This window comes from Panthera pardus, unplaced genomic scaffold (genome assembly GCF_024362965.1).
Source record: "Panthera pardus isolate Hobbes unplaced genomic scaffold, ASM2436296v1 HiC_scaffold_5, whole genome shotgun sequence".
Taxonomy (NCBI): Eukaryota; Metazoa; Chordata; class Mammalia; order Carnivora; family Felidae; genus Panthera; species Panthera pardus.
This window is the reverse complement of record NW_026526980.1, coordinates 8,646,233-8,659,284: the sequence shown is the minus strand read 5'-3', so window position 1 is coordinate 8,659,284 and position 13,052 is coordinate 8,646,233. Positions and strand designations below refer to the sequence as shown.

The window sequence follows — 13,052 nt, the reverse complement described above, 5'->3', positions numbered from 1 at the left end:
AAAATGGGGATCATGACAGAACATGAGCTATAAGGCTACATAAAGATTACACGAATTACTCTACGTAAATTGTATGAATTACTCTATGTAAAATCTGTAGGACAGGGCTGACAGCTCCCGAGGGCCCAATATGTGTCCCTAATATTACTGGTGGTGGGGGCGATGAGGGGATCCACTGGTATTGTCACCATGATCACTGCCAATGCCACCAGTGACAGTGTGTAGGCAGAAAACGGCACTTTCTAGGGGCAATGTGGCACTGATGTCTGGACACTTGGGTCCTACCCTGACCACGTGTGACCTTGGATCAGTCACTGTCCCTCCCCAGGCGACCCTCTCCTCCATCTATAAAATGGGGACTTGGGTCAAACAACTGCCGGGTTCCCCAAACTTCAGTCATGATTTTTACAACATCCACGTACTGACTCTCTTGCGGTTGACTTTCAGGGCTTTGAATCAACTGGTATTTAATTTTTAAACGTGACGATGAAACTAGTCTCATTCTGCACCGCACAAGTCCCTCATACAGATATGTAACAAAGAACGGAAGACAATTTTCGCTGAATAGGGGTTGTCTGTTGAAGGCACCCAGGTCGCGCTGATGAGGTCAGGTGAGGGCAGGCGAGGGCAGGCCAGGGGCCGGCTTTACCTCCTTCTCCGTTTCCGAATACTCCTTCAGTCTCTCCACGGCCACGATGTTGGTCTCCAACTCGGACGACATGCGAACCAGCCAGTTCAAGTACGTGGTGACCTGTGCACAGAAGAGTCACATGAAGCTTCTGGGGTGAGCAGGGGCCGCTTTATCTTCAGCAAGTGATTACGAATTACGCAATTTTTTGAGGTAAGAAAGGTACCAGCCTCACGTACCGCCGTCGCCAGACCGCACCTCTTAGGCAAGCACGTTTCAAAATAACCCCTGGGCCACACAAGCAATCAGAAAGAGCATCAGAAAAGATTTCCAACGAGATGGTAATAAGGGAAAATCCAATGTATCAAAATTTGGGCAATGTGGCTAACGCCGGAATGAGAGATAAAGTGATAGAGTGAAAAGCATTTTTCCTGTCGCTGGAGGCATCCTCTTGGTTCATCAAGGGCTTTCCTTGACTGACGGGGGAATCCCGGCCCCGTGTCTCATCTCCCTCCAGCACCAGCGGGTCAGTCACCGGGCTTCTCAAACGCCGCTTGGCCCCTCACCTCTCCCCCAGCTCCTGCGGGGATTCAAAGCAAAGGCCCGAGACCCTGACGACCGTAAGAGAATGCAGCTGGGGGCACCTGTCTTACCTGCAGTGAGTAGGACACCGAGAGGCCCACTAAGCCGGCGCTGAGACTGTGCCTGGAGATCACGGCGAACAGGGCAGCAAACAGGACGATGCAGTTGCCTACGCACTCCAGCCGCACGGCCAGCCACCTGCTCACAGACACACAGGCAGATGGACAGACACACCAGAGTTGGCTCGTCAGAGATCTGGTTTCTGGCTCAAGCCGGGGAAGGAGGGAGGCACTTTGCTAATGGAAAGAATTCCCCGAGAGCTCCCGAGACAGGACTTCAATCTGTCCTCTCACGGGGGAAGGAGAGCCAAAGGGACACGGTCTCACTAATTCCTCATTGATCTCGCAACCCCGGGGGACTGAAACGGAGTTCTCCAGAAGGAGCCTTCCCGGGAAACCAAAGCTTGCCTTTTTAAGAACCAACTTTTTTTTTTAGGGAAACCTTTATAACATACCCATGTACACCCATCTGCAAAGACAGGTCCAGGAAAATTCCTAAATACTAAGAAGTCATCGACTGTAAGAGGCAGCAGTGTTATAAAAATAACCTTTTCTTGGCAGAAGGGGGAAGGGAGAGTGAGAAATGAAATACTATTTTCAATGTAGCTGTAATGTTCCTAGATCACCCTCCTTTTAGAAATGTTAAAATACATTGTTTTACCTCTTGGAATATAAACAGATAACATTATTGGTTTAAAGCGAACTTCCCTAGCGTACCTCCAAGCGTTAGGAATATTAGTGATTTAAGGTGTAAAACATTTTAGGGAAATGGTGTTGTTGATCTTATTTCCACTACAGCCCTTAAGATTCGTGTGACTGGGGGTGCCTGGGTGGCTTAGTAAGTTGAGCGTCTAACTTCGGCTCAGGTCATGATCTCACGGTTTGTGGGCTCAGGCCCCACGTTGGGCTCTGTGCTGACAACTCAGAGCCTGGAGTCTGCTTCAGATTCTGTGTCTCCCTCTCTCTCTGCCCCTCCCTTGCTCACACTCTCTCTCTCTAAATAAACAAATAAATAAATAAACAAATAACATTAAAAAAAGAAAAATTTATCTTTTTTTATTAAAAAAAATTTTAACATTTATTTTTGAGAGATAGAGTGAGCGAGAGTATTAGCAGGGAAGGGGCAGTGAGAGAATGGGGACACAGAACCCAAAGCGGGTTTGAACGAGGCTCAAACCCATGAACCACGAGATTGTGACCTGAGCCGAAGTCAGATGCAAAACCAAGTGAGCCACCTGGGCGCCCCAAAAAAGAAAAATTTTAAAAAGATTCACGTGACTGATCTTCCTGGGTGTGAGCTTATCCTAAAAACAAACCCAAATTTGAGAAACTCCCTGACGATTCTGCAGAGGAAGGTCAGGTCTCCAGTGATTCACGGTCTTTATGGGATTATATTGTGTACGATGGGGCAACAGTTGGTTACGACACGTTGCTCCCAGGGTGAGTCACCCCCTCTCCAGAATTTCCTATCCCACATCTCAAAAAACGTATCAGGACATGAGTGAGGAGAATATTCTTTTAGAGATAAGTCAGATACTTTTCTGAAGTTAGTCGACAAGTAGCGAACTCCTGTCCCTTCTTTGGGACGGATGCTTTTTTCATCATGGCCATTTCACGTGGTCCAACCTCAGGTTGGTGAACAGCTTCCAAAGCTCATCACACAGGGGCGGTGGGTGATCACCCCCGTCAGCTGAGAACCAGGCCACAAAAATATCAGCTGAGTCCGCCTGTCACCGATGACCTTGTACCGTCAGGACCACAGCGAAAGGATAGTTCCTGCAGTATTTTCTGACTTGCTCCCTGTTGTCCCTCAGTGCCACCGGAGTGCCTGTGCTTCAAGCTGCCAGTGCTCCTGTCTGCTTTTAATGCTATTCTGTCCCTTCCCGCCCCCACCAAGTCTAACCATCCCGTGTGTGAGGCCCTCCTCCAGGAACTAAGGCTTCCTTCACCTCCTCCCGCGGGCCTCGGGTGCCCACCTGTTGGCCACGATGCTGGGGTAATAGGCCTTCTGGTTCTCGTCCACCTTCAGGTCGCTCTGGCGGATGAAGCGCTCCTGTTCCTCGAAGGCGCGGATGACGCTGACCCCCAGCAGGGTCTCATTGAAGTGGGAATACACTGGGGAGCGGCTGACAGATTCGAGGCGTTTCAGCTGCCGGGACGAGGCCACGTAGAACCTCTAGGGGAAGAGAACGGACCAGGGAGCTGGCAAAGCCCCTCCCGTGCCAGCCACCCACCCCCACCAGGGCTGCGCTGGACAAAGCCTGGACACACACGGCACCTCCGGAAGGCAAGACGGCGGAGCTGGGCTGCTTTTTAACAGGTGTCTCTGCTCACCCGATGCCAGTACAACAGAATGACGACAGCGACCACATAATGCCAGCAGCTCAGGCCCACGGGGAGCCGACTACCCTAGCACAGTTTGAAGTCCTTCCACAGAATCGGCTCATTTCGTCGTCACCAGACAGCTAGGAGTCGGTGCTCATTTGCACGGACCGTCAGTAAACCCAGGCACAAAGAAGCTCGCTGACCTCTTCCCGCTCAGGTCCCCCTCAGGCGACAAGTGGCCGGGCTGGGGGGCTGGACTCGGAGAAGCCGGCTGTCAAGGGTGAACCTCTGCACTGTCCTGCCTCTCTCAAGCCACAGACCTCTAGGGTTTTCTGGACCCAGCAGCGTGCCTTTGGCCTCCACCCGTCCCCGCAGGCAGTCACCCCATCGGCTCTGCTCCTGCCCTAACCAGGGCAGATGGAACAAAAGCAAAGCAAATCGCGCCCTGGAAGCTTCGAGGACCCGCCCTTAGATGACAGACTGGTCACGTGAGAACATTTAGTTCTCTCGGCCTTAGTTTCCTCGTCTGTACAAACAGGACCGGGGAGACGGAGGTTCCCCATTCTGGAGGTGGCACGTAATGCGAAGGCAGGTGTTTCACAAGCGACACAGCCAGACAAATGAACGAGACAGGGAACAAAGGGTGGTTAGGGACACGGCCTCCCCGCCTCCTGGGGCCCTTGTGGGAGCAGAGACCTTCCACAGAGAACAGTGAACATAATGGAGGAGTCGGACGGGGCTCCGAGTTTAGCAGCTGCTTCCTGGACGGCAGCGTGTGCGGTCACCTGAACCCACACCTGGGCAGCCTTCTGGGTCCTGGAAACCCTATAAGCTAACCCAGCACCACGCCAGCCAGGGCAGGCCCACGATGGTTGCTCTGCCAGTCCTCGAGGGTAGGCCAGATGCCCGCTCTGCTCCCGAGGCTCTCGGCCGTGAACAAAACCCTGATGCCTCGGCCCCGCGGCATCTGCCCTGGGAGGGTTCCTCTCCCCGGCTTTCTTTCTAAACATCCCGGATGGAAATCATTCTCAAGTATTTTCCCTGCTCAACCTACTCCACTTTATTTACTGTAGAAAGCTACCCTGAGATGTATTTGTGTTTAAATTGTTGTTTGCTTACTTATTTTTAATTTTTAAAAATATTTTATTTATTTTTGAGAGAGGACAAGTGGGGGAGGGGCAGTGAGAGAAGAACAGAGGATCTGAAGTAGGCTTTGTGCGGACAGCAGGGGGCCCAACACGGGGCTCGAACTCATGAACCGCAAGATGATGACCCGAGCTGAAGCCACCCAGGAGCCCCTAAACTCAGTCTTTTAAAAAAAGAACGATCAGCTAGCTTCCCTTTTATTTATTTTTTATTATTATTTTTTAATTTTTTTAATCTTCATTTTTGAGAGAGAACGTGTGAGCAGGGGAGGAGCAGAGAGAGAGGGAGACAGAATCTGAAGCAGGTTCCAGGCTCTGAGCTGTCAGCACAGAGCCCGACGCGGGGCTGTAACTCACAAACCGCGAGATCATGACCTGGGCCGAAGTTGGACGCTCAACCGACTGAGCCACCCAGGCATCCCGCTAGCTTCCCTTTTAAACTCTATTCCAGGAGACATAATCCACCCCGCCAGACTCAACTGACTTTTTCAGAAACCAAGTGCCTGGTGCTTGTAAATAAAAATAACTGCTTGCTGGGCACCTGGGGGTCTAGGTTGGTTATGCATCCAACCGCTGATTTTGGCTCAGGTCACGATCTCACGGGTTCATGGGTTTGAACCCGGTGTTGGGCTCCACGCTGGCAGCACGGAACTGCTTGGGATTCTGTCTTACCCTCTCTCCCTGCCCCTCCCCCAGTCATGTTCGAGCTCGCTCTCTCAAAAAAAAATAAGCATTGGGGCACCTGGGTGGCTCAGTCGGTTAAGTGTCCGACTTCGGCTCAGGTCACGATCTCACAGTCCGTGAGTTCGAGCCCTGCGTCGGGCTCTGTGCTGACAGCTCAGAGCCTGGAGCCTGCTTCGATTCTGTGTCTCCCTCTCTCTCTGCCCCTCCCCTGCTCACGCTCTGTCTCTGTCTCAAAAATAAATAAACGTTAAATAAATAAATAAATAAATAAATAAATAAGCATTAAAGTAAATAAATAAAGGGGCTCCTGGGTGGCTCAGTCAGTTAAGCGTCCGACTTCGACTCAGGTCATGATCTCGCAGTTCCTGAGTTCAAGCCCCAGGTCGGGTTCTGTGCTGACAGCTCAGAGCCTGGAGCCTGCTTCAGATTCTGTGTTTCCCTCTCTCTCTCTGCCCCTCCCCTGCTCACACCCTGTCTCTATCTCAAAAATAAACATTTAAAAAAATAATAAATAAAATAAGTAAATAAATAAGTAATAACCGCTCGACAAGCACATGCCTGAGCCAGGCAGCAGGCCACAAGCTAAGGTACTTGGAGCTGTGACTGGGCAGTTTTTCAGACACCAAAATATTCCATAAAAGCAGAAATGCCTTCTTCCAAGCAACAAGGATGCCCCAACACAAGTCCACATCAGCTTATCTCTTCATCTTTTTATAAAAATGACTTGCTTTTAAATTAAAACATTAATGGGTAGCCATTTAAAACGCTGGGGGTTGGGGGAATGATACAGATGGGAATATTATAAAAAAAAAAATCACACTGCAGCCATCACACTCAGATAAGCACTATTCAAATCTCAGTGTATAACCTTCCAGATCTTTTCGGAGGAAAGAGAAAGAACCTACGTATATCGAAAAACCACTTTTTAATCAAGATATAACACACATTATGCTGAAAAATGCACCAAATCTTTACAGCTTGATGAAGTTTACATTCATTCACACCTGCACCCCCACTATCTGACCAAAATCTAGAACATCTCCAGCATCCATAAAATTCTTGTGTCCTCTGGGTCAAAACTCAAGTTATTTCTAGTTTGAGGCTATTATGAACCATGATGCTAAGAACGTTCTAGCACTTTTTTTTTTTTTTTTTTGGTAGATGCATTCTCTCATCTCTATTGCATATATGCTGAGGAAGGACTGCTGGGTGGTAAAGTGTGTATTTAGTTAAAAGTCATTAAACAAACAAACAAACAAATTCTCCCATAATCCCAACCCTTGGGGACACCAAGTTTTCCTTTTCCTCTCACTGCTTCCGTTTCTGGCCCTGCACAAGCACATTATGCTTGCATCTTGGTTATAGTAACAGTGTGTATATAATATGATCCTTTGCTGAACGGTCTTTGTTGTTTAGACATAAAATCCATAGAGGGGCACCTTGGTGGCTCAGTCGGTTAAGTGTCCGACTTTGGTTCAGGTCATAATCTCATGGTTTGTGGGTTGTTGTTTTTTTCTTTTAATTTCTTTCAATGTTTTCATTTATTTTTGCGACAGAGAGAGACAGAGCATGAGTGGGGATGGGGCAGAGAGAGAGGGAGACACAGAATCTGAAACAGGCTCCAGGCTCTGAGCTGTCAGCACAGAGCCCGACGTGGGGCTCAAACTCAAAGACCGTGAGATCATGACCTGAGCCGAAGTCGGGCGCTCAACTGATTGAGCCACCCAGGCACCCCTGGTTTGTGGGTCTGAGCCCCGCGTTGGACTCTGTGCTACAGCTCAGAGCCTGGATCCCGCTTGGAATTCTGTATCTCCCCCTCTCTCTGCCCCTCCCCCACTCATGCTGTCTCTCTCTCTCTCAAAAATAAACATTAAAACATTAAAAATAAATAAATAAAAAATAAAATCGGTGGTATCGCAACAACATCTCGGTATTTATGTCCATTAAGGAACACGAGATCCCATCACTGAGTGAAAAAAAAAGCTGGCACCAACTTAAAGAGAACACAATGAGGGTGTCGCAGTGGGTCCTGCTCTCTCTGGTTCCACCTTCATTCATGCACACCAACCACGGGGCCACAGTGTGGTGGAGCCTGGGGGACGGCTGACGACCAAGGGCTCCAGACCCCGCGTGAGCAGGCCACAGCACAGCCTGACGCGTGGAGGTCTTGGCAGCTCTCCCTCTCGTTTTGTGCTGTAGTGATTTCCCATCTAAACCACTGTCTCCCGCCAGCAACTGTGCTGCAGGTAACCTTTTCGGGGCAGAAAGGGGCAGTGCAGCACCGTGGTTACCAACACAAGCTTTAAAATCAGACAGACATGAGTTCACACTCCCAGCTGCACCACCAGGGCCTCGACACGCTCCTCCGTCAGCTGCAAGCACAGTTTACGTGGCCATCACCTAAACAACCACACTGACTCCCTTGCTGTGTTTGTTCCCCTTCCTCGGTCTTGTATTCTGAAATACACATTGATGGCTGGAGCTCCAGCAACCACCTTAGACCATGAGGTCAACTTAAGAATGGAAGGCCTGTGCAAAGCTGGGAAAACTTAAAAAAAAAAAACCACAACAGCGACGAAGTCTGGGACATTAACAAATGTGTGCAACTGCCACACCAGAGCTGAAGGGCCCACCTCTAAATTTCTACTATGAGAAAAAAATAAATAGAAACAACAAATAAGTAAGTAAATAAATACATTTCCACTAGGAGAGAGAAAGACAAACATCTTGTCTGAGCTGCTGTTATTCACATCTCTATTTTCTGCAGGGGGGCTAAGACCTAAAGAATTTAATAAAACTCTTCTAAGTTTATTTATTTTGAGAGACAGAGAGAGAGAGAGAGAGCACGCACGCGTGTGCACGTGGGTGGGGGAGGGCAGAGAAAGAGGGAGAGAGAGAATCCCAAGCAGGCTCTGGGCTGTGAGCACAGAGCCCAATGTGGAGCTCGATCTCCCAAAACCATGAGCTACCCGGGTACCCCCATAATGTTAATAATCAATTTTAATAATCAAGGTGTCTTTACTGCTATAGCTTTTCTCCCTTTGAGAGGTACTGAAAAGTGACAAACACCAGTTGGGCCCTCTGCCCGCAAATCGCGCACAGCGCCGTGCCGCGGAAATGGGAAGACGGCGTGAGGCCCGGACTCACACGGGAGCGTGAAACCCCGGAGGGCTCCTCCCGCAGCCCCGAGACCCCGCCTCTCACCTGCACGAAGAAGTAGATGAGGCCCAGCGGCGGGATGATGATGGCAGCGATGGGCGTGGCCAGCAGGATGATGGCGCAGGCGCCGATGACGTTGAACAGGGAGCCCATGAACATCTTGATGACCTGAGGGATCATCGAGTCCACCGTGTCCAGCTCCTTGGAGAAGCGGTTCACCAGGTTCCCGCTGGGGGTCCGCTCGAAGAAGCTCATGGGGGACCGGAGCACGTTCTGCAGCAGGTTCAGGTGCAGGCGGCGGGAAGCAAAGATCCCCCCGATGGACAGCGCCATGGAGTAGCCGAACACGGAGATACCTGCAACGTTCTGGCGGTAAACACCACAGTGGGGCCCGGGCGCGGGGTGGGGGTGAGGACAGGCCATGCAGACGCAACAGGCCTGCACGCTCAGCCTCGAAGAATAACGGGCAACGGTGATGACGAGAGTCGTGGCTGCTATTTACTGAGGACTCAGTGTCTATTCAACACCGTACAAGAGTTTTACACGTTAATTTTTTAAAAAAATTTTAAATGTTTGTTTTTCAGAGACAGAGAGAGAGAGAGAGAGAGGGAGAGCAAGCATGAGCAGAGACAGAGAGAGACACAGAATCCGAGGCAGGCTCCAGGCTCTGAGCTGTCAGCACAGAACCCGACGTGGGTCTCAAACGCGAACCATGAGATCGTGACCCGAGCCGAAGTCAGATGTTCAACCGACGGAGTCACGCGGGTGCCCCACATGCACCTAATTCTTTTTTTTCTTTTATTAAAAAAAATTTTTTTTTAAAGTTTATTTATTTTTGAGACAGAGAGAGACAGAGCATGAACAGGGAAGGAGCAGAGAGAGAGGGAGACACAGAATCTGAAACAGGCTCCAGGCTCTGAGCTGTCAGCACAGAGCCCAACGCGGGGCTTGAACTCACGGACCGTGAGATCATGACCTGAGCCGAAGTGGGACGCCTAACCGACCAAGCCACCCAGGCGCCCCCACATGCACCTAATTCTTAAGACTGACTCTGTATAAATCCTATTAGCACCCATTTTACAGAGAAGGGAGCTCAAGGTCAGACAGGTGAACTCCTCTGCCCTCGATACAGTCAGCCAATCAGCAGCAGAGTCGGGGTTCTGATCCAGGCAGCCTGCTTGCTCCAGGGTCATGCTCTTAATCTGTATGCCACATTCCTCTAGACCAGTGGCATGCAACAGAACTTTCTGGAATGACGGAAATGTTCTGGACCTATGCAGTCCAGTGTGGTCGCCTCCAGGCACATGTGGCTACTGAGCACTTGACATGTGGCCAGTGCCACTGACAGCTGATACTGTTACTTAGGTTTGACGAACTGCAATTCAAAGAGCCACACTGTGGCCAGCGGCCACCAGAGTGGACAGCTCAGCTCTGGAACAGACACTGCTGCTGTGTGAGGCAGGAAAACATCACACCCACCCTGTGTCCCACCTTCCCTCAAGGACAGTTTGGAGGCTAGTCCCATGCCCAATGACGAGGCGTTAGGGATGAAGAAATCTGGGAAATCCAGGTCTACTCTTCTGGGTTTTTTTTTTTTTTCAAAGCCATCTCCCGGAGACCATGAGACATCTGTGGCTCCTCTGAACAAGCCACAGCGAGACAGCCGTTCTTTGCAAAGAGATTTCATAGGGATGGAGAGGCTTACTCTCGGGAGCAGGGGCTGAAACAACTGGCTGCACCCAGCGCTGCCCAACTGTGTCTTTGCCACCTACCAGCTGTGGGACCTTCCTGCAAGTCACTTAACCTCTAGGCACCGGGGGTCCTCCTCTATAAGATGGCAACAATGATACATAACTTTGTAGCACTGCTGAATGTGAAGGGCAGTGTGCCACTGTACAGAAAGTACTCAAATGTGTCAAACCTATACTTATGTATCACAGACACTGAACACACGTAGGTAGGGACAGATGCACACTGCTTTTAGGAGTCTAAACACACGGCTCGTTAACATAGTGTAGCACAGTGATCAAGAGCAGGGGCTCCTGGGCCAGACCACCTCACTCAAAGCCAGCCCTGCCCATGTACTTGCTGTGCAACTTCCGGCAACTTACTTAACCTCACTGGGGCTTAGAGTCTCTATTTCTTTTCTTTTCTCTTTTTTTAAAATTAATTTATTTTTATTTACAAAATTTTTAATGTTTATTTTTGAGAGAAATAGAAAGACAGATGGAGTGCCTGGGTGGATCAGTTGGTCAGGCATCCAGCTTCGGTTCAGGTCACGATCTTGTGGTTCATGAGTTCGAGCCCTGCGTCAGGACCCGTGCTGACAGCTGGGAGCCTAGAGCCTGCTTCCAATTCTGTGTGTCATTCCCTCTCTGCCCCTCCCCTGTTTGCACTGTGTGTGTGTGTGTGTGTGTGTGTGTGTGTGTGTGTCTCACAAATAAATAAACATTAAAACAAATTTAAAATGAAAAAAAAAAAAAAAAAAAAGAGTGCAAGCGGGGGAGGGGCAGACAGAGAGAGAGGGAGAAACAGAATCTAAAGCAGACTCCAGGCTCCGAGCTGTCAGCATGGAACCTGATGTGGGGCTTGAACTCAAATCACAAGATCATGACCTGAGCCTCAGCCATGATGCTTAACTGACAGAGCCACCCTACTCATCACCCTACTCATTTTTATTTTAGAGAGACATAGTGTGTGCAGGGAACATGGGCAGAGGGAGAGAGAGAAAATCCCAAGCTGGCCCCATGCCCAGTGCCGAGCTCAATGTGGGGTGTGATCCCGCAAGCCCGGGATCATGACCTGAGCGAAAATCAAGAGTCAGAAGGGCAAGGGACTGAGCCACCCAAGTGCTGCTAGAGTCTCTATTTCTAAAATGCGGAAAATACTAGCTGTGACCTCATGACACCTGCTGCAAAAGCAACATAAGTTAAAACACCTAAAAATGTTTAGAACATGACCAGCACCAAGTAAGTGCTCGGTAAACAACAGCTCTTATTATTAACGTTGTTGTGTTTGGGGACCTTCGTGGAACCACAAGAAGGGTATACAGGGTTTCTCAATTTCGTCACTACTGACATTTGAGGCTACGTCATTCTCTGTTGTGGGGGCCGGGCTATGCACTGCAGGACATCTAGCGACCCCCCTGACCTCTACAAGGCAGTTGCCCCCCGCACCGTGACAGCTCTAAGTACCTCCAGACATTGCTAAATGTCCCCCTAGGGGACAACATTGAGCACCACTAGCATAACCGAGTTCCCACTCTCAGGGAGCAGGTTAAAGTCCACAAGTGAGAGTTTACAGAAGCCCCATCACCCTGACACAGGAACAAGGGGCAAGGGCCCTTGCTTGCCAAGGCTCGAGGGGGCTGCTGTTCCTCAGCTTTCCTCATCTGTAAAATGGACACATTGGAGTGCTCTTCATCTCCTAGGGCCCCATGAAACAGAGCATTCAAGAAACATTCCCTCTACAAGGTATCTGAGTGTCTACTAAGTGATAGGTACTGTTCATGTGAGTTTGGCTTAGTTTGGGGGTCTGCAAAACCCTGACAAATGGGGGACCCAACTGCATAATAAGACATGGAGACATTTCAAGTGGCCAAAATTGGGTGGGCAGAGGAGGATGGGAAGGAGACGGCCCCCACCTTGCGAAATGCCCAGGGCGCCGTAGACGCTCAGCCGGACTTTGGTGTGCTCCTGGGTCCCGTTGACGATGGGGTCATCAGTCCAGAGGCTGAGCCAATAGTTAGAAGCCAGGGCAGCAACGTGGTTGCACAAGAAAAGGAAGATGCTCAGAAAGGCGATGAACAGTCCGATGGCCTTCATGTAGTCCCAGTACACGGACAGCTTGACCTGCAGACCCGGGGACAGAAGGCATTCGGAGGGTGTTCCCACCACACGCATCCAAGGTCAGGCACTCCCAACAGCACCTGTGTGATCCAGTCCCCCCCACCCCTGGTGCTCACGCCCACAGCACAGTCCCCCTTAGTTGATGGATAAAGTCAGCAGGAGAGAAAGTCAAGGTCTCTGCCCTCATGGAGCTGCCGGTCAAGTGGCAAGACAGACATCCAGCGTCCAGGTGAATGTAATTATAGAGAAGGGCTGGAGCAGTGCAGGATTCCCTCAGAGCGTAAAATTGGGCATCACGACCTGAGCGAACGGGGAGGTAATCTGACAATTTCCCTGAGGAAATGATGACCAAGAACGGAAAAAAGGCACGTAGGGCAGAGGAAGCAGCATGTGCAAAGGCCCTGAGATAGCAAGGAACACAACACGTTTAGGGAACCGAAGGGAGGCGTGGGTGGCTGGAACACGGTCGAGCTATAGAACGAGCGGCGGTCACACCACACAGGGCCTGGAAGATCCTGTTTAGCATTCGGAGCTTTAGTCCAGGCCCATCAGGAAGGTGTGACATGTGGCCTAGCAACTGAGACCAAGTGCTACCTCCCCCCTCGTTTCCTCTCAACGGCGA

At 50.2% G+C, this 13,052-nt stretch overlaps 1 protein-coding gene across 2 annotated transcripts in view; it reads right to left on the bottom strand.

Moving 5' to 3' along the window:
• ABCC1 (ATP binding cassette subfamily C member 1) overlaps window positions 1-13,052 on the bottom strand; it is a 140,581-nt gene that overhangs the window by 8,148 nt on the left and 119,381 nt on the right. For both annotated transcript variants that reach the window (XM_053894464.1, XM_053894465.1), the window contains exons 22-26: window positions 12,226-12,433; window positions 8,628-8,938; window positions 3,246-3,445; window positions 1,282-1,408; window positions 650-751 (exon numbers count right to left, since the gene is read on the bottom strand). In XM_053894464.1, coding sequence (XP_053750439.1) covers window positions 650-751; window positions 1,282-1,408; window positions 3,246-3,445; window positions 8,628-8,938; window positions 12,226-12,433 — 948 coding nt within the window. The remainder of the gene's footprint in view (window positions 1-649; window positions 752-1,281; window positions 1,409-3,245; window positions 3,446-8,627; window positions 8,939-12,225; window positions 12,434-13,052) is intronic.